The sequence below is a fragment of the Phytophthora sojae genome, assembly GCF_000149755.1.
Source record: "Phytophthora sojae unplaced genomic scaffold PHYSOscaffold_5, whole genome shotgun sequence".
In the NCBI taxonomy this organism is placed as follows: domain Eukaryota; phylum Oomycota; class Peronosporomycetes; order Peronosporales; family Peronosporaceae; genus Phytophthora; species Phytophthora sojae.
In genome coordinates, this window is record NW_009258119.1 from 3,391,316 (window position 1) to 3,411,876 (window position 20,561).

Below are 20,561 nucleotides of genomic sequence, written 5' to 3' on the forward strand. Positions count from 1 at the left end.
GACGCAGGCTTTCTCGTCCGTGTCGAACCGGTGACGCAGGTGCTGTTGGTCGATGGCCGAGTTGACGCGGCCGACGCGGCGGCGGGCTCGGCGAACAGCCGTGCGGTCTCCGGGCGAAGCCTGCTCCACGGCGTGGAGATCGTCCAGGGCCTCGTCGAGGCGGTGCTCGCGGTGGTGTCGAGTCACCCGCGGCGGGCGGCGGCGACGTCGCCGCTTCGCTGCACCAGAGCGCCCGCGGCGCCTGCACTGCCTCCGTCGCGCCGAGTCCTGCTGACTGGCGTCGCCATCGCGCTCGTTGTCTTCATGTGCATCGCCTTCCAGGCTGCGGCGGTCCTGCCCTTGGTCGTGCAGCGGGCGCTGCCGTCGCTGTTCGCCTTGTTGCCGCTGCTGTCGCTGACGCTGGGGACGCGGCTCGGGGCGTCGCTGGGCCTGGGAGTACGGCTGCAATTTGTCGTACAGGAGGTGCGGGAGGGCTGTGATGTAGCCCTCCGCCGACTCCCAGTCACTGGCGTCAGTGATCTTGGCCGCCAGCGTCGCGCCAAGCCGCTCCACCATCTCGCGGGCAGCGTCGTCCTCGGCTTCGGTGAGCTGGCGTAGTCGGAGGCGGGGTCGACGCTGCGGAACTGCGTCCGGCCCGATGCGCATGGCTGCATAGACCTCGCCGTCGTCGATGTCGGCGAGATCCTCGTCCTCCGGCTCCTGCATCTCGATGTTGGTGTCGGCCGCGGGTGTCGGGGGCGGAGCGCGGGGTGTCGGCTGGGGCGGCAGCACGGGCATAGGGTCCAGCGTCGTGTTCGTACAGCCGTCGCCTGCCGTGTGAGCGCCGCACTCCATCATCGTCCGGCGGAGGTCGAGGGCTCGGTTGGCCAGGCGGTCGGCATGGGCATTCGCTTGGCGGTCGATGTGGTGGAGTGAGAAGCTCCCCACCCGCGCGAGCTCTACCTTGACTTGGTCGCGGAGGCGGCGTAGAACGGCGTTCCTCGCCGCGAAGATGCCGCGCACCTGCTGGATCACAAGGGTGCTGTCGCCTTCCACCCGCAGCGACGTCGCTCCGTGGTCGGCAGCGGCTCTCGACCCGAGCAGCAGCGCCGAGTACTCGGCAGTGTTGTTCGTTTCGCTGCTGCTCGGCATGTAGTGGGAGCACGTCCACACCACGGAGCCGTCGGGCTTGAACAGCGCTGCACCAGCTCCGCCGGGTCCTGGGTTGGCGCGGCAGGCGCCGTCGAAGCGCAGCAGCCACTCTCCGGCGGTGCCGCTGTCCACGTCCATCGCCGCCGCTGTCGCCGTCCGGTCGGGTGCGGCCGCCGGGTTGTCCTCCTTGGTCTCGCCGGCAGCCGTCGACTCTGGTGGGAGCAGGCGAGCGGCGATCCGAGACGCCACCATGCGGCGCGGCAGCGGTGGGCCCCAGCGAGGCGCTGGAACCTCACCGAGACGCGCAGCTATGCGGGTGGCCACCAGCTCTCGGGGCAGCGGAGGTTCCCAGCGTGGTGCTGGAATGGCACCAAGGCGCGCGGCGACACGTTCAGCGACCAGAGCTCGGGGTAGCGCTGGCCCCCATCGTCCATGGCTCGGCTGCTCCTGCACTTCAACAACTTCAACTTCGGGATGAGTGGGGCTCGCAAGCGGGGGGGACGCTGCGAGCTCCGGGGTTGCTGGTTGGGGCGAGTCGGGCGTGACAGTGGCCGTCGCGACGGTGGCGTTGGCTGCGGCAGCGGTGGGGCTTGATGTCCCTGCCACTGGCGGAGCCGTAGCCGGAAGTGCAGTCGAACGGCCGGCGCACGCTTGCGCGTGTTTAGCTGCCGCTGGCCGCGACGCAAAGGGGGTGCCGCACGCGCAGCCCGCCAGAAACTTGTCCTGGAAGACTGCGCGCCGGTGCCGAGTGGTCCGATGCCTCTGCAGGAAGCTGAAGCTGGCTGCCGTGAACGTGCACAGCGTGCACGTGAAGCGCTCCGCGTTGTGCACGTACACGGCGAGGACGGGAGCTTGGCGGGCGCTTGCTGCTGGTGGCGTGTGCGCCGGGGTTTGGTTCTCGGCTCCGTCCTCGTCCACGAGCTGCAGGTGCTCGGCCGGCTTCTGGGCGTCGGCGTCGTCGTCGCTGTTGAGGCGGCGGCGCTTGCCGTCCGGGCGTCGCTCGCTGGGCCGGCGAGGCGATGGGCGGCGCTGCCTGGGCCGGACGCGGCCTTGGTCAACGTCCATGGGCTCTGCGGGGGAAGGCGCCGCCTGCGAGGCGCGCTGTGCGCAGGCGAGGGCATGGCTCGTCGCCGCCATCCGCGAGTGGAACACGAGGCTGCACGCGCACCCGCTGTCGAAGATGTCGGAGAAGCGGGTGCCGCGGTGCGCCGATCTGCGGTGGGCGACGAGCGTAGCCAAGTTGCCTGCGACGTACGCACACACGCTGCACTTGAACTCGGTGGCGCTGTGTGCGTACGTCGTCTGCACCGGCTCCTGCGCGGCGACTTGGTCGGCAGCCCGAGCCGCAGCGTCAGGTGCAACTGCCGCCTCAGCAATAGCTGCAGCAGTCGCAGCCGGCGCGGCTCCAGGCGTTGGCATGTCGGCGAGCATGCCGCCCGCCCTGCCGGGCCGGGGCAACACACTCGCAGGGTCCGGGCGGGGCTTGGCGGCGGCGGCGGGGTCGTCTTGGCCGTCCTCGTCGTCGCCGTCGTCGTCCTGGGCGCGGCGGAGGTCGTCGGGGCCCTGGCTGCCCGTGGGAGCGTGCGCCGTGGCGGCTGCGGGCGCTCTACCGACGGGCAGCCTGCCGGCCGCCCTGCCGGGTCGGCCAGCATCATCGGCGGGGTCTTGGGGGCTGCATGCGGCGGCGGCGTGGCCGGCCGCGGCGGCTGGGCCGGCGCCGGGGTCGTCGAGGTGCTGGGGGGCCGTGGGGGTAGCCGCGGGAGCGCGAGCCGGCGGGGCTGCGAGCGCTCTCCCAGCGGGCAGCATGCCGCCCGCCCTGCCGGGTCGGGGCAACACACTGCTGGGGTCTTGGGGGCCGCTGCCGGCGGCGGCAGGGCCGTCCGAGGCTTCCTCGTCGCTGCTGCTGTCGTCGTCCGGGCTGCTGGGCCGCTGGCAGGCCGCCAGGGCCCGCGCCGTAGCCGCTGCGAGCGCCGCCCCAGGCGCTACCCAATCGGGCAGCCTGCCGGCCGCCCTGCCGGGTCCTGCCAATTCGCTGGGGGGTCCTGCGGCGGCGCCGCGCGCTGGAGGGGCTGGCGGGGGGTCTTGGGCAGCCAACCGGCGCGCGGGGGGGTCCGTAGCAGGCGTGGGGGCTGCGCAGGAGCCGTCGCTCCGCGCGCCTCGCCGAAGCGCCGCATGCTCGAGGCCGTGTTCTTCGGCCGTGTACTCCGTGCCGCGCGGCGCACGAGAGGCCCGGGATCCTGGCATAGTGGGGCCAAGTGGACGGGGCCCGGTCCCGCCCGGCGGACGGTCCGCGGGCCCGCGTCCGCTCGCCGTCGCCGCGAAGCGACGCGAGGTTGAAGCGGCGGACCGGGCCTCGGCTTGGCCGCCAGAGGGCCCGGCCCGCGGTCCCGCAATGGGCGCAATGGGCGCAGCGGGTCGCGGACCCGTGCCCGAAGTTGCGCCGGCCAACTCCTCGCCGGTGCCGAGCAGCGGTGCCGCGCGTGGAGGGTCGCCGGGGCCATTTTCGGCTCCGGCCGAGCCCAAAACGGGGGCGGGCGGATCCCCAATGCGTAACCGAAGCCCTAGCGGATCCGCCCCCGCCCGGACGTCCGCCAGCTCAGCCGCCCCAGCCCCGTCGCTGGCCGCGCTATAGAAAGACGCGTCGCTGGCGAGGCTGGAGTGGCTGGCCGTGGAGCACTCGCTGTCGGTGGACGGCGAGCGCTCCCGGGGCTGCCAGTCCGGCCACCAGAAGCGCATGCGCCGATGCGGTGGTGAAGGGCCGAAAAAGGTAGTTGGATAGAAAAGATAAGTGTAGTAGTTGGCCTCACGAGGGATAGGTGAAAGCCCCCGGAGACCGTACCGCGATTGGCTAGCAAGCTAACCGAAAGCAGCAGTTCCAAAAATAAATGTGAAAAAGACCCCACCAAAAGCAGGGAAACCAGTTTTCACACTGATTAGAACAGAAGGGGTTAATGTATTACCTGCCGGTTAGTCCGTTGCGTCCTGGTAGTGACTACCTGGGAGTCCCTAATTGGTGTGTAGTTGGTGTACGGGTTGAACCAATCGGGGGGTCGGACCATGTGAGCCGGTGCAGGGTTTCCTAGGGCGGTTCCCTACATGGGTGTGGCCCTGTCGGCCGCAATGGGCCTGGTTGCCGTCTAGCGGCGGCCGGAGCGCGACGGAGTCCCCCCGGTCTCCGTCACCCGACTGCCCCTGGTGTCTTGGCTGGGGCGCTGTGTGTGCTGGCGGGCGCGGTGCTGGCTGCAATGCAGGTTCCAGATGCGGCGGCTGGACTGTATGCACGCGGCAGATAGCTGCCAGTCCAGCCGCTTCGCATCTCGCTTGAGCAGCCCCAGGTGCTCGGTGTAAACCGAGCGGTTGCCACCGGCGACCGCACCAAGCGAGCCGTAAACGAGCGCCGAGAGGTGCACCTTCCACCCTTGGCGCTCGAGGTGGCGCTTGATGCGGTCGTACTTGGCGCGCTTGTGTGCGGCGATGCGGGCCAGCGCTGAGCTGTCCGGGTCCTCGCCCGCCTGCTCCTCGAACGCCACGGCCAGGTCGACCACCGCCACCGTCTTCTTGGTGTGGTTGTACAGCTGGAGGTCGGGCCGTAGCGCGGGGCCAGCGAGCGAGGGCACGGTCTGGTTAACCCGGAGCTCAACGCGGTCCTGCCGGTCGCCCGACGACGACGCGATGAGCGCACGCTCGATGGTCTTGAGTGCGTCGTCGTGGCGGCCGCGGACCGCATCCATGGTGCCCGGGCAGTGGTTGAGCACATGCGCCAGCGTCTCCACCCGGGAGCAGCCCGGCTGCCTGCATCGGTCGTGGGCCCGGAGGCGCCGGCGCTTGAGCACACTGTGCGTGTCGAGCTGGTTCAAGCGGGCGGCCACCGCGAAGCGATAGTCAGCTTCCCACATGCCTCGCGGCCGCGTGAGGAAGCTGCTGCCGACGCCGCCGTGCGCGCGTGCCGTTCTGCCTTGGTCGCGCATGGCCGCCCACTTGGTCCAGTGTCTGTGCTTGATGTGCAGCTTCACGTGCCGCAGGACCGTGCGGTGGTCGAGCCACTTGTCGTGGTGCGGCACGCGAAGCTGCAGCGTGGCCGCGGCCGTGCCGGTGTCGGCGCACGCCGGCGCGGTCGCGAACTGGAGGCCGAGCGTGCGGAGGTGGCGCTGGACGTCGACCCAGAGCGAGCCGATGTCGCCGTTGCGGCGCTTTGGCGGCGCGTCGGGCGACGTCCCGAGCTGCGAGTTGAGCAGCAGCTCGCACAGCTCCTCCTCGCGGCCCGCCCACGCTTGAGTGTCCAGCCGGTGGCGCGCGTCGGCGATCTGCCGGAGCTGCACGCGCGCGATGCGCTGGATGGCAGGGTCCTTGGAGTTCAGCATCTGCCACCCATGCGCGACTTGCAGCGCCGCGTGCAGTTCCGTCAGCGGCAGTAGGCCCAGTCCGCCGCGCGACACCGGTGCGTAGAAGCACTGCGCTGTGGCGGAGGCTGGCAGTCGCAGGAGATGGCGGAGGCCTCGCGCGAGGTGCCGGTCGAAGCCCGCAAGCTGCTGCTGGAAGGGGCGGAGGTGGCGAAGCGCGTACTCCACCCGAGGGTAGAGGTACGTCTTCACCGCCTTCACCACCTGCCACGGTGCGAGGCCCGACTGGAGCAGCGCTGTCGCGTCATCCTTCAGCTGCTTGAGCGTGGGCGCGAGCTCGACGCGGCGGCGTGTGTGGTCGAAGCCGTCGCCGACCCCCAGGTAGGTGTACGAGGCGCTCATGGACAGCGCGGGGATCGGCGACCCGTCCAGCTCCAGCTTGAGGTCGTCCGCCTTGAGCACGCCGCGGCGGTCGCGCTGGATCGACATGGCGGAGCATTTGCTGGGGTTGGCCGCCATGCCGGTCCAGCGGAGGAAGTCGGCCACGAGCGCGTGCTGTCGCTTGATGCCGTCCTCGGTGCCGCTGAAGATCTTGAGGTCGTCGGCGTACGCCGAGGCACCGGGGCAGTCATCGCCCGACAGCGGCACTCCCGTGGCCGGCAGTCGCTTCAGCGCGAAGAGCAGCGGGCTGATGGCAGCGTTGAAGAGCTGTGGGCTGAGCGGGCAGCCTTGGAAGACTCCCACCCGCAGCGAGATCGGGGCCGTTGTGCCGTCGGCGGCGTTCCCGACGACGAACGCCGCGCTCTCGTAGAGCCCCTTGCACATGGTGACGTAGTCCTCGGGGACGCCGAGCCGCGCGAGTGCATCCCATAGCAGCGCGAACGGCACGCTGCCGAACGCGTTGCGGAAGTCGTACCAGACTTCGTAGAGCTGGCGGCGCTTGCGGCGGGCCTGGTCGACGAGCGTGGCCGCGAGGAAGTTGTGCTCCCCGCAGCCGTTGACCGCTCGGAAGCCCTTCTGCCCCGGGGCGTGGCGGTCGTTCGCGTCCAGCCACCGTACCAGCCGCCGCGCGAGGACCCCCGTGTAGAGCTTGTAGATGGCTTGCTGGAGGCAAATGGGCCTCCAGTTCGCCGGGTCCTCGCGCGCGCCCTTCTTGTGCAGCAGCCGCACCACCCCGAGCTTCCAGCTCTGGGGCACACGTTTCGCCTCCCAGCACTTCTGGAAGGCGGTGGCGAGCACGGGCAGGAGCTGCGCGGCGAAGTGCTGGTACACGTCATAGCCGACGCCATCGAGGCCGGGGCTGGAGGTGCCGTGGGCGTGCTGCAGCTGTGACTCGATATCGTCCTGTGTCGGCGCCTCCGTGAGCAGCTCCCTGAACCTCGACGCGGCAGGCAGGTGGGTCATAGCGGAGCGGAAGGCAGCACCCGCCGGGGCGTCCGGAGCGAACTCCTGGCTGGGTGTGTTGACGCCGTCGAAGTACCGCCAGAGCTCATCGCCCGGAATGGGGCAGGTACCGTCGTCTGTGGCGCCTGCCGCTGGCGCCGCTAGGTCCGATGCGGTGCCGGCGCTGGAGGCCGCTGTCCTTGGCGTCTCCTGCTGCGCGCGTGCCTTGGCCAGGATGTCTTCGACGCAGGCTTTCTCGTCCGTGTCGAACCGGTGACGCAGGTGCTGTTGGTCGATGGCCGAGTTGACGCGGCCGACGCGGCGGCGGGCTCGGCGAACAGCCGTGCGGTCTCCGGGCGAAGCCTGCTCCACGGCGTGGAGGTCGTCCAAGGCCTCGTCGAGGCGGTGCTCGCGGTGGTGTCGAGTCACCCGCGGCGGGCGGCGGCGACGTCGCCGCTTCGCTGCACCAGAGCGCCCGCGGCGCCTGCACTGCCTCCGTCGCGCCGAGTCCTGCTGACTGGCGTCGCCATCGCGCTCGTTGTCGCCATGTGCATCGCCTTCCAGGCTGCGGCGGTCCTGCCCTTGGTCGTGCAGCGGGCGCTGCCGTCGCTGTTCGCCTTGTTGCCGCTGCTGCCGCGGGCATTGGCTGCCTTGGTGCTGCTGTCGCTGACGCTGGGGACGCGGCTCGGGGCGTCGCTGGGCCTGGGAGTACGGCTGCAATTTGTCGTACAGGAGGTGCGGGAGGGCTGTGATGTAGCCCTCCGCCGACTCCCAGTCACTGGCGTCAGTGATCTTGGCCGCCAGCGTCGCGCCAAGCCGCTCCACCATCTCGCGGGCAGCGTCGTCCTCAGCTTCGGTGAGCTGGCGTAGTCGGAGGCGGGGTCGACGCTGCGGAACTGCGTCCGGCCCGATGCGCATGGCTGCATAGACCTCGCCGTCGTCGATGTCGGCGAGATCCTCGTCCTCCGGCTCCTGCATCTCGATGTTGGTGTCGGCCGCGGGTGTCGGGGGCGGAGCGCGGGGTGTCGGCTGGGGCGGCAGCACGGGCATAGGGTCCAGCGTCGTGTTCGTACAGCCGTCGCCTGCCGTGTGAGCGCCGCACTCCATCATCGTCCGGCGGAGGTCGAGGGCTCGATTGGCCAGGCGGTCGGCATGGGCATTCGCTTGGCGGTCGATGTGGTGGAGTGAGAAGCTCCCCACCCGCGCGAGCTCTACCTTGACGTGGTCGCGGAGGCGGCGTAGAACGGCGTTCCTCGCCGCGAAGATGCCGCGCACCTGCTGGATCACAAGGGTGCTGTCGCCTTCCACCCGCAGCGACGTCGCTCCGTGGTCGGCAGCGGCTCTCGACCCGAGCAGCAGCGCCGAGTACTCGGCAGTGTTGTTCGTTTCGCTGCTGCTCGGCATGTAGTGGGAGCACGTCCACACCACGGAGCCGTCGGGCTTGAACAGCGCTGCACCAGCTCCGCCGGGTCCTGGGTTGGCGCGGCAGGCGCCGTCGAAGCGCAGCAGCCACTCTCCGGCGGTGCCGCTGTCCACGTCCATCGCCGCCGCTGTCGCCGTCCGGTCGGGTGCGGCCGCCGGGTTGTCCTCCTTGGTCTCGCCGGCAGCCGTCGGCTCTGGTGGGAGCAGGCGAGCGGCGATCCGAGACGCCACCATGCGGCGCGGCAGCGGTGGGCCCCAGCGAGGCGCTGGAACCTCACCGAGACGCGCAGCTATGCGGGTGGCCACCAGCTCTCGGGGCAGCGGAGGTTCCCAGCGTGGTGCTGGAATGGCACCAAGGCGCGCGGCGACACGGTCAGCGACCAGAGCTCGAGGTAGCGCTGGCCCCCATCGTCCATGGCTCGGCTGCTCCTGCACTTCAACAACTTCAACTTCGGGATGAGTGGGGCTCGCAAGCGGGGGGGACGCTGCGAGCTCCGGGGTTGCTGGTTGGGGCGAGTCGGGCGTGACAGTGGCCGCCGCGACGGTGGCGTTGGCTGCGGCAGCGGTGGGGCTTGATGTCCCTGCCACTGGCGGAGCCGTAGCCGGAGGTGCAGTCGAACGGCCGGCGCACGCTTGCGCGTGCTTAGCTGCCGCTGGCCGCGACGCAAAGGGGGTGCCGCACGCGCAGCCCGCCAGAAACTTGTCCTGGAAGACTGCGCGTCGGTGCCGAGTGGTCCGATGCCTCTGCAGGGAGCTGAAGCTGGCTGCCGTGAACGTGCACAGCGTGCACGTGAAGCGCTCCGCGTTGTGCACGTACACGGCGAGGACGGGAGCTTGGCGGGCGCTTGCTGCTGGTGGCGTGTGCACCGGGGTTTGGTTCTCGGCTCCGTCCTCGTCCACGAGCTGCAGGTGCTCGGCCGGCTTCTGGGCGTCGGCGTCGTCGTCGCTGTTGAGGCGGCGGCGCTTGCCGTCCGGGCGTCGCTCGCTGGGCCGGCGAGGCGATGGGCGGCGCTGCCTGGGCCGGACGCGGCCTTGGTCAACGTCCATGGGCTCTGCGGGGGAAGGCGCCGCCTGCGAGGCGCGCTGTGCGCAGGCGAGGGCATGGCTCGTCGCCGCCATCCGCGAGTGGAACACGAGGCTGCACGCGCACCCGCTGTCGAAGATGTCGGAGAAGCGGGTGCCGCGGTGCGCCGATCTGCGGTGGGCGACGAGCGTAGCCAAGTTGCCTGCGACGTACGCACACACGCTGCACTTGAACTCGGTGGCGCTGTGTGCGTACGTCGTCTGCACCGGCTCCTGCGCGGCGACTTGGTCGGCAGCCCGAGCCGCAGCGTCAGCTGCAACTGCCGCCTCAGCAATAGCTGCAGCAGTCGCAGCCGGCGCGGCTCCAGGCGTTGGCATGTCGGCGAGCATGCCGCCCGCCCTGCCGGGCCGGGGCAACACACTCGCAGGGTCCGGGCGGAGCTTGGCGGCGGCGGCGGGGTCGTCTTGGCCGTCCGCGTCGTCGCCGTCGTCGTCCTGGGCGCGGCGGAGGTCGTCGGGGCCCTGGCTGCCCGTGGGAGCGTGCGCTGTGGCGGCTGCGGGCGCTCTACCGACGGGCAGCCTGCCGGCCGCCCTGCCGGGTCGGCCAGCATCATCGGCGGGGTCTTGGGGGCTGCATGCGGCGGCGGCGTGGCCGGCCGCGGCGTCTGGGCCGGCGCCGGGGTCGTCGAGGTGCTGGGGGGCCGTGGGGGTAGCCGCGGGAGCGCGAGCCGGCGGGGCTGCGAGCGCTCTCCCAGCGGGCAGCATGCCGCCCGCCCTGCCGGGTCGGGGCAACACACTGCTGGGGTCTTGGGGGCCGCTGCCGGCGGCGGCAGGGCCGGCGAGGCCGTCGTCGTCCTCGCTGCTGTCGTCGTCCAGGTCGCTGGGCCCGTGGCGGACCGCCAGGGCCCGCGCCGTAGCCGCTGCGAGCGCCGCCCCAGGCGCTACCCAATCGGGCAGCCTGCCGGCCGCCCTGCCGGGTCCTGCCAATTCGCTGGGGGGTCCTGCGGCGGCGCCGCGCGCTGGAGGGGCTGGCGGGGGGTCTTGGGCAGCCAACCGGCGCGCGTGGGGGTCCGTAGCAGGCGTGGGGGCTGCGCAGGAGCCGTCGCTCCGCGCGCCTCGCCGAAGCGCCGCATGCTCGAGGCCGTGTTCTTCGGCCGTGTACTCCGTGCCGCGCGGCGCACGAGAGGCCCGGGATCCTGGCATAGTGAGGCCAGGTGGACGGGGCCCGGTCCCGCCCGGCGGACGGTCCGCGGGCCCGCGTCCGCTCGCCGTCGCCGCGAAGCGACGCGAGGTTGAAGCGGCGGACCGGGCCTCGGCTTGGCCGCCAGAGGGCCCGGCCCGCGGTCCCGCAATGGGCGCAATGGGCGCAGCGGGTCGCGGACCCGTGCCCGAAGTTGCGCCGGCCAACTCCTCGCCGGTGCCGAGCAGCGGCGCCGCGCGTGGAGGGTCGCCGGGGCCATTTTCGGCTCCGGCCGAGCCCAAAACGGGGGCGGGCGGATCCCCAATGCGTAACCGAAGCCCTAGCGGATCCGCCCCCGCCCGGACGTCCGCCAGCTCAGCCGCCCCAGCCCCGTCGCTGGCCGCGCTATAGAAAGACGCGTCGCTGGCGAGGCTGGAGTGGCTGGCCGTGGAGCACTCGCTGTCGGTGGACGGCGAGCGCTCCCGGGGCTGCCAGTCCGGCCACCAGAAGCGCATGCGCCGATGCGGTGGTGAAGGGCCGAAAAAGGTAGTTGGATAGAAAAGATAAGTGTAGTAGTTGGCCTCACGAGGGATAGGTGAAAGCCCCCGGAGACCGTACCGCGATTGGCTAGCAAGCTAACCGAAAGCAGCAGTTCCAAAAATAAATGTGAAAAAGACCCCACCAAAAGCAGGGAAACCAGTTTTCACACTGATTAGAACAGATACTACACTTGATCTTAGCCAAAGGCCGAGAAGGTATGATTTTAATTAACATACCGCGTGTGTAGCTAATGTAGAATTAGTACCCTTACGTACAATCAATTGTAGTTACGTTTATATATTTCATTTTTAGCCTTAAGTACTGCAATTATAGCCCCTTTTGACTTTTTAATGGTGGTGCCATAGCCTCTTTGGATGAAGAAATTACGTTTCTACACTGAAGTTGAAGTGCCTTCTTCCATGACAACTGCGTCCTCCAGTTGCTGAGGTGCTCGCAGTCAATGCCATTGACGTGGCCGTAATACACTTTGTGAACCGTGTTCATATCCATAAGGGAACACGGATAAATGCCTACCTATCCCTCCCTGCAAAGTCCCCACGGAATGCTGCGAATCTGCCGGTTAGCGCAACGAATTAGGTAGTTTCTTTCGCACGGCAGCAACGCCAAGACACGGAGCTCCACGATGCTCTGACAATGCGCCACACCGCGGCCGAAGCTGGTCTCGCCGGCGTATAATCCGCTTGATGACCTCCAGCCAATCAGATGCCTCATCCGCCGTCCGCGCCCCATCTCCAGTTGCCAAACCGTTTCCAAGCACGCAGTACCTGAGCTGAGGCGATGTCGGAGCGGGCGGAGCGGCTCTCAGGCCTCCAGAATGGCGCCGTGGGCTCCATCGCCGGCATGATCGAGGTGATGCTGCAGCAGCCGACCGTGGCCATCAAGAACGCCGTGCAGCAAGGCCGCCCCATCCCGTGGTCCGTGCCGGCGCTCTACCGCGGCGTGGGTGTCTCGCTGGCCTCCATCGCGCCCGTGAGCGCCATCCAGTTCTCCGTCAACGGCCGCTTGCTGCGCGCCTTGACTGCCCCGGGGACGGCACCGTCGGACCAGACCAAGGTGCTGTGCGGAACACTGTCAGGCGTCGCGTCGGCCGTGCTCAGCGCCCCCGCGGAGCTTGTGATGACTCTGCAGCAGAACAACGGCAAGAGCTTCGGCGCCACCGTCAAGGAGATCGCCCAAGAGCACGGCGTGGTGCGGCTGATGCGCGGCTTCACGGCAACGGCGGTGCGAGACGCCGTGTGGTGCGCTGGGTACCTGGCGCTGGGCCCGGTGTTCACGCGCGAGATGCACACGCTGAGCCCGGCCACCTTCGGCCGCGCGGACACTGCCACCAAGTCGCAGAAGGCCTCGGCCTCCATCGCCGGCTGCGTCACGGCCGGGCTTATGACGGTGGCGGCTACGCAGCCCGTGGACACCGTCAAGACCGTGATGCAGGGCGAGGCCATGACGCTGCCCTCGGGTCGCGCACCCAGTACCCTCGCCACTGCTGCCCGCATCTACCGCGAAGGGGGCTTGCCGCGCTTCTACCGCGGCATCGTGCCGAGAGGATGCCGCTTGGTCGGTGCCGTCTTCATCCTGGGGCAGTCGCGTATCTGGCTCGAGGAGCTCTTCGAGGAGCACGCGCTGCTCAAGTTCTAGATCACCTGGTAGACAGATACTCTGCGCCGCATGTGTAGAGCTCGCTTCAACCGATAGTCACCCACTGCAAGCCGAGCATGAGCATTTCAACACGATTCCATTGCCGCGGCGCAGTCTAGCAGTCTTCTGTCCAGAGTCTCCGCTGTAAATGGCTTCACTAGTCGCCAACAGCTACACTAGCCGAAGGGAATTTTTGCTGACGATGACCATTGAAGGTCAGCGATTCGCTGGCCGCGTCGGTACAACGACCTACGCAAACATGTAGCAGCAGCTCACCTTGGTATTATCACTCGCCTATCCGATCCGACAGCAACATGACGGAGCGTGCCCAGCGCCTCACGGCGCTGCAGAACGGAGCCGTTGGGTCCCTGGCCGGCATGATCGAGATGACCATCCAACAGCCCTGGGTAGCCGTCAAGAACGCGGTGCAGCAGGGCCGCCCCGTTCCCCGCTCGATTCCGGCGCTCTACCGCGGTCTGGGCGTATCCTTGTCCTCCATTGCGCCGGTGAGCGCCATTCGCTTCGCCATCAACGGACGACTGCTACGGGTGCTTAACGGGACGGACTCGGCTCCGACGGCCCAGACCAAGGTGCTCTGCAGCACGATCTCCGGGGCCACCGCGGCGGCCATCACGAGCCCCGCCGAACTCGTCATGACACTGCAGCAGATCAACGGACGCAGCATTGGAGCAACCGTGAAGGCGGTACTGGAGACCCACGGAGTGACGAGACTCATGCGGGGATACCCGGCCACTGCTGTGCGTGACGCAGTGTGGTGCGCCGGATACTTGGCGCTGGGTCCGCTGTTCACGCGCGAGGTGCACCGCTTGAGACCCGAGACATTCGGCCACTACGACACAGCCACTGCGTCGCAAAAGGCATCGGCCTCCATTGCGGGCTCTCTGGTCGCTGGACTCACCGTGGTTCCATTGACGCAGCCAGTGGATACTATCAAAACAGTCATGCAAGGCGAGGCCATGAAGCTGCCGCCAGGCCGCGGACCCAACATGCTCGCCACTGCTAGGCGCATGTACCGCGAAGGAGGAGTGCGGAGGTTCTACCGCGGCATCGTGGCACGTGGAAGTCGACTCGTCGGTGCGGTTTTCATCCTTGGACAGGCCCGTATGCGGCTAGAGAAGCTCTTCGAGGACCACGGCCTGCTACGGTTCGAGGTTGTTGCAAACTATGAACATGAGTGAGCAACGTTAGGAACGAGAGCGCGAGATACACACCAAGAAGTCAGTCGCAACGGGCCATACTCGCTTCTTGCTGTGTAACTAGAAGCGTATGTCCTTCAACATTGGTTTGTTAATGAGTGCCATAGGTCTACTTCTTCTGCTTTCGAGGTTCTTGCGGCCTACGAGACTGTGCAGTGGCAACCCGCCACTCGAATCAATTGCGGTCCATCTTCCTCTCCAGGTGGCGCGGCCTGATGCGGAAGTGTGACGCGGATCTTGCCGGTGAGGGTGCCTGCGGCCTTACCATGCAGCACAACAGGCACCTCGAATGGCAGAAAGCGTGGTCGGTTCAGGCAAAACTTCTCTAGCGACACCGACGCAACACCTAACCAAGCCAAGAACATTGATCAGTCTCCGACACCGAAGTTCTACTCAAATGCCAACTTACCCATCAGGTCGTCCTTCGAGGTGGCGTCGTAGTCCATAACGACCAAGGTCAAGTGGACGTGCTTCACGTCGCGTTCATTGTCACACAACACGTGCAGTTTGGGAACCTGGTCGTCTCGCCACCTTGACACAAACGTGCACATAGCCGAATATGAGTCAAGCTGATGATCATAATCCAGAAAATAAATAAACAAACTTACCTTGGTGAGCACGTGTTTGAGATCGTGGACGTGCTTGGGTGGCTCCCGTTCGAGTCTACTTGCACCGCGTTGCTTGGTGTCGAGTAAAACTTGACGTAGGGGTCACTGAGCCCCGCCAAGTCAAGCCCCAGGAGGTCTTTCCCCGCGAGTTCGATGATTTCGACAAGCGTGGTCGTTTCCGCCGTGCCAGAGCTAATGGGCGGCGTCCGACCCACTTGAAACGAAGCCGCCACTGGTTTGTGATCACTGGTTGCAATTGCCTCATAGCACGAAAAGCGTTGCAACTTAATGTTGCCACGCAACCCTGGCAGCGACTTGTATAAGACGCGGTCGCAGTAGGACGGAATACGCTCCAACTACAAAATGCACGACAAGTGAGATAAAGTGCGCCGAAGATCAAGTCAGGGGCATCCAAAACGCACCAAGTACTCGTCAAGACTGTGTCGCACTCGCTTGAATGTTGGAGGGAAGAGCGCCGGTGGCAGTTCCCACCCAGTGAGCGCCTTCTTGAGATCGATCTGGTGCTTGAGTTGGTCGTTCTGGTTCAACACCGCCCATTTCTTGGCACGCACAAGCGCCATGACCTCGGCGCAGTGTTTCTCATGGTTGCGTTGGCGTGGGGCCGTGTAGTTCATGTCCAAGCGGTAGTTGAGGTCACCGAACCAGAAGCAGTGGTCAAACTGGTGGTCGATCGACACGTTCTTTTGACCAAACTGCGCGCCAAGAATGGTAGCGCACTAAACACAGCAAAGACCACAACAACCCACGGTGAGCACGATGGGAAATACGCTCAACTAACTATCTAGTAGCAGATAGAGCATACATCAGCGTTGCGTTTGTCAAGGAACTTTTGATCTTGGTGTGCAGCCAAGTGGCAACTAGCAAAGCACAGCGACGTGTTTTCGACGACACACTTGAACAGCAGACCACCCTATCGCCACAGACGATAAACCGTGTCAGTCAAACTATCACCAATATTTCGATTTGTGATGGGTAGTACCTTGTTGCCGATGACACTTCCCAAGCCCGTCGGGACTGCAAGCTTCTCCACATCGCACACATTGTTGCGCTCGTGAACGTAGACAAACAGCCTCATCTCCATCAGCTCCACCTTTCCTGCTAGTACGTAGCTGTCTCCGAGGTGCAGGTAGATCTGTTTGCTAAATGGGTAGTCGAGCACGTCGCCCATCGTGTCGCGCAGGTTGCTGCTCAGTTGACGCACCATTCTCGTCATCTTGCGCATCGACTTTTTCGTGCGGGATCGCTTTACGATCACGTCCGAGGACTTGCTGGGGCCAACGGAACTGCCATTGCTCTGGTCTGAGGTTGAGCTGTTGAACGGTCCACCGGCACGACCATTTCGTATCGCCTCACTGTTGTTCTCGTCAGTGGTCGACGAGCTCTTGTGGGCGCCGGATCTTTTTATCGAAGCTCTGTTCCCAGCGTCATCAAGTTTCAGGTCGCTTTCCTCGTCCTCGTCTTCCTCCTCCTCCTCGCCCTCTTCAAAGTCAGTACCATCAATAACACTGTCCAGCCCAGGAGAGTCCGTGTCGATGTCCTCCTCCTCCTCCTGGTCGTCAGCCTTGGAGCTGGAATGGTGCCAGCTGTCCGTTCGCACCAAGTTCTCCGATACCTTTTCATTCTTGTACGTGCTCTCCTGCAGCCCGACTGCAATGACGTCGTAGTCACCACCACCTTCCGGGATCCAGTCGTTCAAAAGTTTCGAGTCCTTTGGTGGCATCGTGTTGCCCACGTTCCAGGAAGCCACGAGGATTTTCAGTTGAGTGCCCGAGGTCATGAGGTTCACGGAAGCCCTCCGACCTAACGGGCTCGTCGAGGGTGAAGCTGGGGCGGAGTTGACGGTTTGTCTCCGAGGCGGAGGTGACTCATGATCGACCTGCAGATATACAAACCAAGTCCGTCAGACCGCACAAGGAGCATACGCAAAGGTGGCGGTTCAGCCTCACCTCGAGTTTGATATCGTCGACCTCGACTCGAGGAGCCGTGGATTCTGCTGCTTCAGCAGGCTCAGCGTCCGGAACCGCATCAACCTCTTGTTTCTCCTCCATTGCGGCTAACTGCCCTCCGTGACAAAGCTAAGTGTGTCGAATGTTCAGACGTCGCGGCACAACAGACGTGTAGATAAAAATATAGGCTGGCTGGAAGCTATATCGGACTCTCCTGCGCATGATAGCTCCAAACGCATGGAAACGCTGTTGGTAAACGTAACTCGTTCATCCCCGACACGACTGCGTGCCCTACCGCAACGGGTACCGCCAGTATTACTAGGTAAACAGTTCAAATGGGGGAGTCTACTAAGTCGCTGAGTGATTTGGCGTGATGGGGGCACTCGATTCCTTCGTCGGGCTGTTGAGACGTTCGTCGTTCGCTTTCGCAAGCTCAATTTTCTTCCTCGGGGTACAAGGAGCTGAGTGCGTTGGACTCTTTTGAGCTTCTTCAAGCCCCGCCAGACTCGGCAAGGGGCGTGTGGGTGGATCACTACATGCACGCAAAATTCATTGCACTAAAGTGAGCACCACCAAACAGCAAGCTTTAGGTCGTGATAGCCTTACCTCCCGACAGCACTTCTGTATTGTTCTCTCAAAAAGTTGAGATCTTCCGTTGCACTCGCCAGACTCGTCTCTAACTGCGCACACTTTGCCTGCAACTCCTCATACGTTGGTTTGGCTGTCCCACAACGAATAGTACGAAGTCAGGAGGCAGGTAGCAACAGTACGGCCATACACAGTATAATGCACGAACCTGCGTGTCCTTCCGCGAGTTGCGCAGCAATAGCGGGGTTCTTCGTCGATATTTTATCCTTGGGCGGATCGAGAATGTACGGGTTCACGAACACTTGGAATTCGAGGCGTGCGCTTTGGAGATACTCGATGAACTGCTCCGTGACGCAATCCACGTGGTGAATGAACTCGTAGTTGAACACGGGGCTCCGCGTGTTCTGCTCGACACTTTCAGTCGTGAAGAGTTCGCCTAGGAACTCATACTGGCAGTAGGCCAAATCGGTAATGATGGGGAGGCCGGTAGCGCCAACGATGCGAATCTTGAACGTCCAGGGCTTCCCCAGGAGATCACTCGGATTCTCCAAATCCATCAAGTCGTCCTCGTTGTGCTTCTCGGGATCGGGCGACGATAGAGGAATCCACATAACCTGGAGTTTCCCAATAGTGTTGAACGGCGGCACAGCCAACTTAATGCTGAGTTGAGACTCATCGGGCTCCGTCTCCAAGTTGTACAGCAAGTACTCGAGGAAAGTAGTAGCACTACCAATGTGGAAGGAGTTGTCAAAAAGTAGCGTGATCGGGTCGTGGCCTGCCGGTGACTCGTACTCGCGGTCGTTCATAAGCGCGTTGCGTAGGAACGCCACTTCATCTTTGAGTAGTGCGTGCGCCTTTACAAACTCGAAGACATCAAGGAAAATGGTCTCGTCCGTGGCTTTGTTGTACACTTTGACTTTGACCTTCGGGATTCCACTTGTACCAGTGCCGTCCTTGTCTTCCATAGAGGAGCTCTGCAACGCCGTCTCAAAGCTTAACACGTCGCGGTTCAAGAACTTGACAATCTGAGTAAGTTCCGCAATCTTGGGCAGGACTTCCCGGAGTTCTTGATCATTCACTTGTCGAGCCAAAAGCTCGCGCTGTTTCTCAGCCGCGAGTCGTGCTTCTTCCTCCGCTTTTGCTGCTGCAGCCGCGGCCTCTGCCGTCGCAGCTTCGGCAGCAGCAGAGTTGGCATCATTATTGGCACTAGCAGCGGCCGCCTCGCGTTCCAGTCGTTCCTTTTCCCACCTCGCCTTCTCCTCCTCGAACTTCTTCATTTGCTCTTGCAGCTCATTCATCGCGGAGGTGTCAACTGTCTGCAGAGCTTCCTTATACTCGGCAGCGGCAGTGTCAGCCGAAGGCGGTTCACCTTCAGGCTCACGCCCCGGATATACGAAGAGCATGAGCTCGTTTCCGATCACGACACGGTCGTACGGATCAAGCTGTATGCGTGCACCTTTATCAATCTTTTTCCCGTTGCGCATAACTTCTCCAGCACCTGCACAAAGGAAGATCTCCGTGCCATCATTCTCAAATGAACAGTGACCGTTGACAATGCTGAGCGACATGGGCTGAATGTCGCCTTGTGGTCCCACAGTGAGGTGAGGCTTATCGAGCAGGAACATGAATCGCTTCGACCGATAAGCGTCCACGTCCAGGTTGATAAGGTACGGGGACTTTGTGTCAGCTTCAAAGTGATACAAGTGAATTCCACGCTTGCCGTACTCCTCGCGTTGCCTCTGCATCATTTCATCTTGCACGCTCATGCCACCACTGGCACCTCCAGTTCCCCCACTCAACACGTTCTCCAACTCCTTTTGCTTCTGGTTGAGCAACTCGGCCAACTGTGCGACCTGTGCACTGGCCACATCGTCTCCACCAGTTTCGGCGTCGCCATCTTCACCAGCTTCCGCACTTGGTGAAGCACCCCCAGCTGCACTGCGCATCTTCGCGATGCGCTCGTTTTCCTCTTTCAACTGGCTCACGAGAGCCTTCATCTGCTCTAGTTCGGCCATAAGCTTCCGCTCTGCAGGGCTAGCAGCAGTTGAAGCCTTCTTCGGCTGGAGTTTAATGACCGAGGCGTTCTTGGCAAAGCCCAGAGTTGAAAATGTATAGCCGTGAAACTTGACTTCCGGTCGGATAGCGCAGAACAAATACGTTCGTGCTTGCAGCATCGTGTCCTTGAGATACTTGCACAGGAAGTACGAGTTACATCCGGGAATGGACATCCCCGGCTTGAGCTTGTTGGCCTTGACAGCCTCAGCCATCTTCATGAAGAACTGCGCCATTTCCGTGAGCGACAGGTTGATCTTCTTGCCCTGGTCCTGCAACTCCTTCGACTTTGACGCATCCGGGTGGGGGCCCAAGTACTTGTGCTCGATTTCGCCGTTCTCATACACGACTTTCTTGTAGTCGGCGTAGACAATATCACCAGCAGGCTCTGTACCGGCGAGATCACACACGTAAACACGCCCTCTCTGCTTCATCCCTTCGCGCTCTGGATCAGGTTTCTCCACCTCAAGAGTCATGATGCAGTGCCCACGCGTAGACTGGTGATTGAACTGCGTCGGTGCGATAGCCTTCTTGGCATTGGCTGCCATGAACGTCTTGCGCAAGTCGTTCCAGTCTTTGAGCACAACGGACTGGCACCAGTCGATGTCTGTGAATCCGTCGGGGTCCTTGCGCATACCTGACTTGTACTGCTGCTCCTGTGCGACCGGGGACATTAGATCGCGCACGGTATCCACGACGTTTTGAAAGTACTTCATCGAGATCTTCCAGCCGTCCTGCTTCTCCTTGAACAACTCGTACGCCAGACGCGGAAAAATCCCCCACTGACAGGCACACACATACACACATCAAAACCAAGGATCATGTGCACTTTTAATTAAACGATATGCCTTCTCCGTACCAGTGGATGGGGATCCTCGTGCTTGAACCATGCCTCAGGAATGTCGACAGCGTCCGGCTACGAGTTTCCAGAACAAATAATCAGCAGGTTAGTCCTAGATATAAAAACAAACAAAGCTCGAACCTACCCCGAACACTGTGAACGTCTTGCCAGACCCGGAGAGGCCGTAGGCGAAGAGCACGACGGCGTTGCCTCCCATCAGGTCTGCCTTGATCTTTAGTCCGACGCTTTCGTAGGCCATTTGTTGGTCGACGAGTGTCATATTGTCGGCTTGCAGCGAGTCGCCCTGGATGTGCCGCTTGTAGCCGTAGGCGCTCCACCACGCGTAGCTGAAGGGGAACCTCGTAGTGGAGTACGTGGAGTTGATGAGCTCCACATCGCCTTCCTCTTCACCATTCTGGGTCATCACCACTCCCAGCTTGTCGTCGCATGTGAACGGCCGGCATCGTACCGACACCTTGATGCTGACGCTCATAGCGCTAGCAGCTCAATACCGACGAGTGTACAGCTCTTCGCAAAGCTGCAGTGGCTTGCGATGTGTTTGTGTCCCTTGCCCGAAAAGTCGGGTGGTCGTGGTGTCCATTGCAACGGCAGC

General features: G+C 64.0%; 9 protein-coding genes across 9 annotated transcripts in view; 3 read left to right on the forward strand and 6 right to left on the reverse strand.

Moving 5' to 3' along the window:
• The window catches only part of PHYSODRAFT_505768 (hypothetical protein), a gene marked incomplete at both ends in the record, with an annotated part of 2,647 nt that extends 1,516 nt beyond the window's left edge, over positions 1–1,131 (reverse strand). The window contains one exon of the mRNA XM_009530817.1: positions 399–1,131. Coding sequence (XP_009529112.1) covers positions 399–1,131 — 733 coding nt within the window. The remainder of the gene's footprint in view (positions 1–398) is intronic.
• A 308-nt stretch (positions 1,132–1,439) lies between these two features.
• Positions 1,440–2,196, reverse strand: PHYSODRAFT_505460 (hypothetical protein; the record flags this gene model as incomplete). Its single annotated transcript, XM_009530818.1, has 2 exons — positions 1,440–1,848; positions 1,931–2,196. The coding sequence occupies 2 exons, from the start codon at positions 2,194–2,196 to the stop codon at positions 1,440–1,442; spliced, it is 675 nt and encodes a 224-aa protein (XP_009529113.1).
• Positions 2,197–4,268: 2,072 nt separating this feature from the next.
• Positions 4,269–4,862, reverse strand: PHYSODRAFT_509713 (hypothetical protein; the record flags this gene model as incomplete). Its single annotated transcript, XM_009530819.1, has 2 exons — positions 4,269–4,371; positions 4,414–4,862. 2 exons carry the CDS (start codon positions 4,860–4,862, stop codon positions 4,269–4,271), a joined length of 552 nt encoding a protein of 183 aa, XP_009529114.1.
• Positions 4,863–6,036: 1,174 nt separating this feature from the next.
• On the forward strand, positions 6,037–6,558 carry PHYSODRAFT_509690 (hypothetical protein; the record flags this gene model as incomplete). Its single annotated transcript, XM_009530820.1, has 4 exons — positions 6,037–6,123; positions 6,178–6,242; positions 6,333–6,395; positions 6,447–6,558. 4 exons carry the CDS (start codon positions 6,037–6,039, stop codon positions 6,556–6,558), a joined length of 327 nt encoding a protein of 108 aa, XP_009529115.1.
• Positions 6,559–6,960: 402 nt separating this feature from the next.
• On the reverse strand, positions 6,961–10,994 carry PHYSODRAFT_251067 (hypothetical protein; the record flags this gene model as incomplete). Its single annotated transcript, XM_009530821.1, has 3 exons — positions 6,961–7,093; positions 7,126–8,017; positions 10,544–10,994. 3 exons carry the CDS (start codon positions 10,992–10,994, stop codon positions 6,961–6,963), a joined length of 1,476 nt encoding a protein of 491 aa, XP_009529116.1.
• Positions 10,995–11,817: 823 nt separating this feature from the next.
• On the forward strand, positions 11,818–12,675 carry PHYSODRAFT_505382 (hypothetical protein; the record flags this gene model as incomplete). The annotated part of the gene is made up of 1 exon (XM_009530822.1): positions 11,818–12,675. The coding sequence occupies one exon, from the start codon at positions 11,818–11,820 to the stop codon at positions 12,673–12,675; it is 858 nt and encodes a 285-aa protein (XP_009529117.1).
• Positions 12,676–12,989: 314 nt separating this feature from the next.
• Positions 12,990–13,874, forward strand: PHYSODRAFT_505261 (hypothetical protein; the record flags this gene model as incomplete). Its single annotated transcript, XM_009530823.1, has 1 exon — positions 12,990–13,874. The coding sequence occupies one exon, from the start codon at positions 12,990–12,992 to the stop codon at positions 13,872–13,874; it is 885 nt and encodes a 294-aa protein (XP_009529118.1).
• Positions 13,875–14,032: 158 nt separating this feature from the next.
• PHYSODRAFT_506819 (hypothetical protein) lies at positions 14,033–16,298 on the reverse strand (the record flags this gene model as incomplete). Its single annotated transcript, XM_009530824.1, has 7 exons — positions 14,033–14,238; positions 14,302–14,423; positions 14,501–14,856; positions 14,923–15,237; positions 15,324–15,431; positions 15,501–15,785; positions 16,026–16,298. 7 exons carry the CDS (start codon positions 16,296–16,298, stop codon positions 14,033–14,035), a joined length of 1,665 nt encoding a protein of 554 aa, XP_009529119.1.
• A 517-nt stretch (positions 16,299–16,815) lies between these two features.
• On the reverse strand, positions 16,816–20,441 carry PHYSODRAFT_505932 (hypothetical protein; the record flags this gene model as incomplete). Its single annotated transcript, XM_009530825.1, has 7 exons — positions 16,816–16,942; positions 17,074–17,188; positions 17,264–18,190; positions 18,263–18,928; positions 18,995–19,889; positions 19,967–20,023; positions 20,094–20,441. The coding sequence occupies 7 exons, from the start codon at positions 20,439–20,441 to the stop codon at positions 16,816–16,818; spliced, it is 3,135 nt and encodes a 1,044-aa protein (XP_009529120.1).
• Between the last annotated feature and the right edge of the window lie 120 nt (positions 20,442–20,561).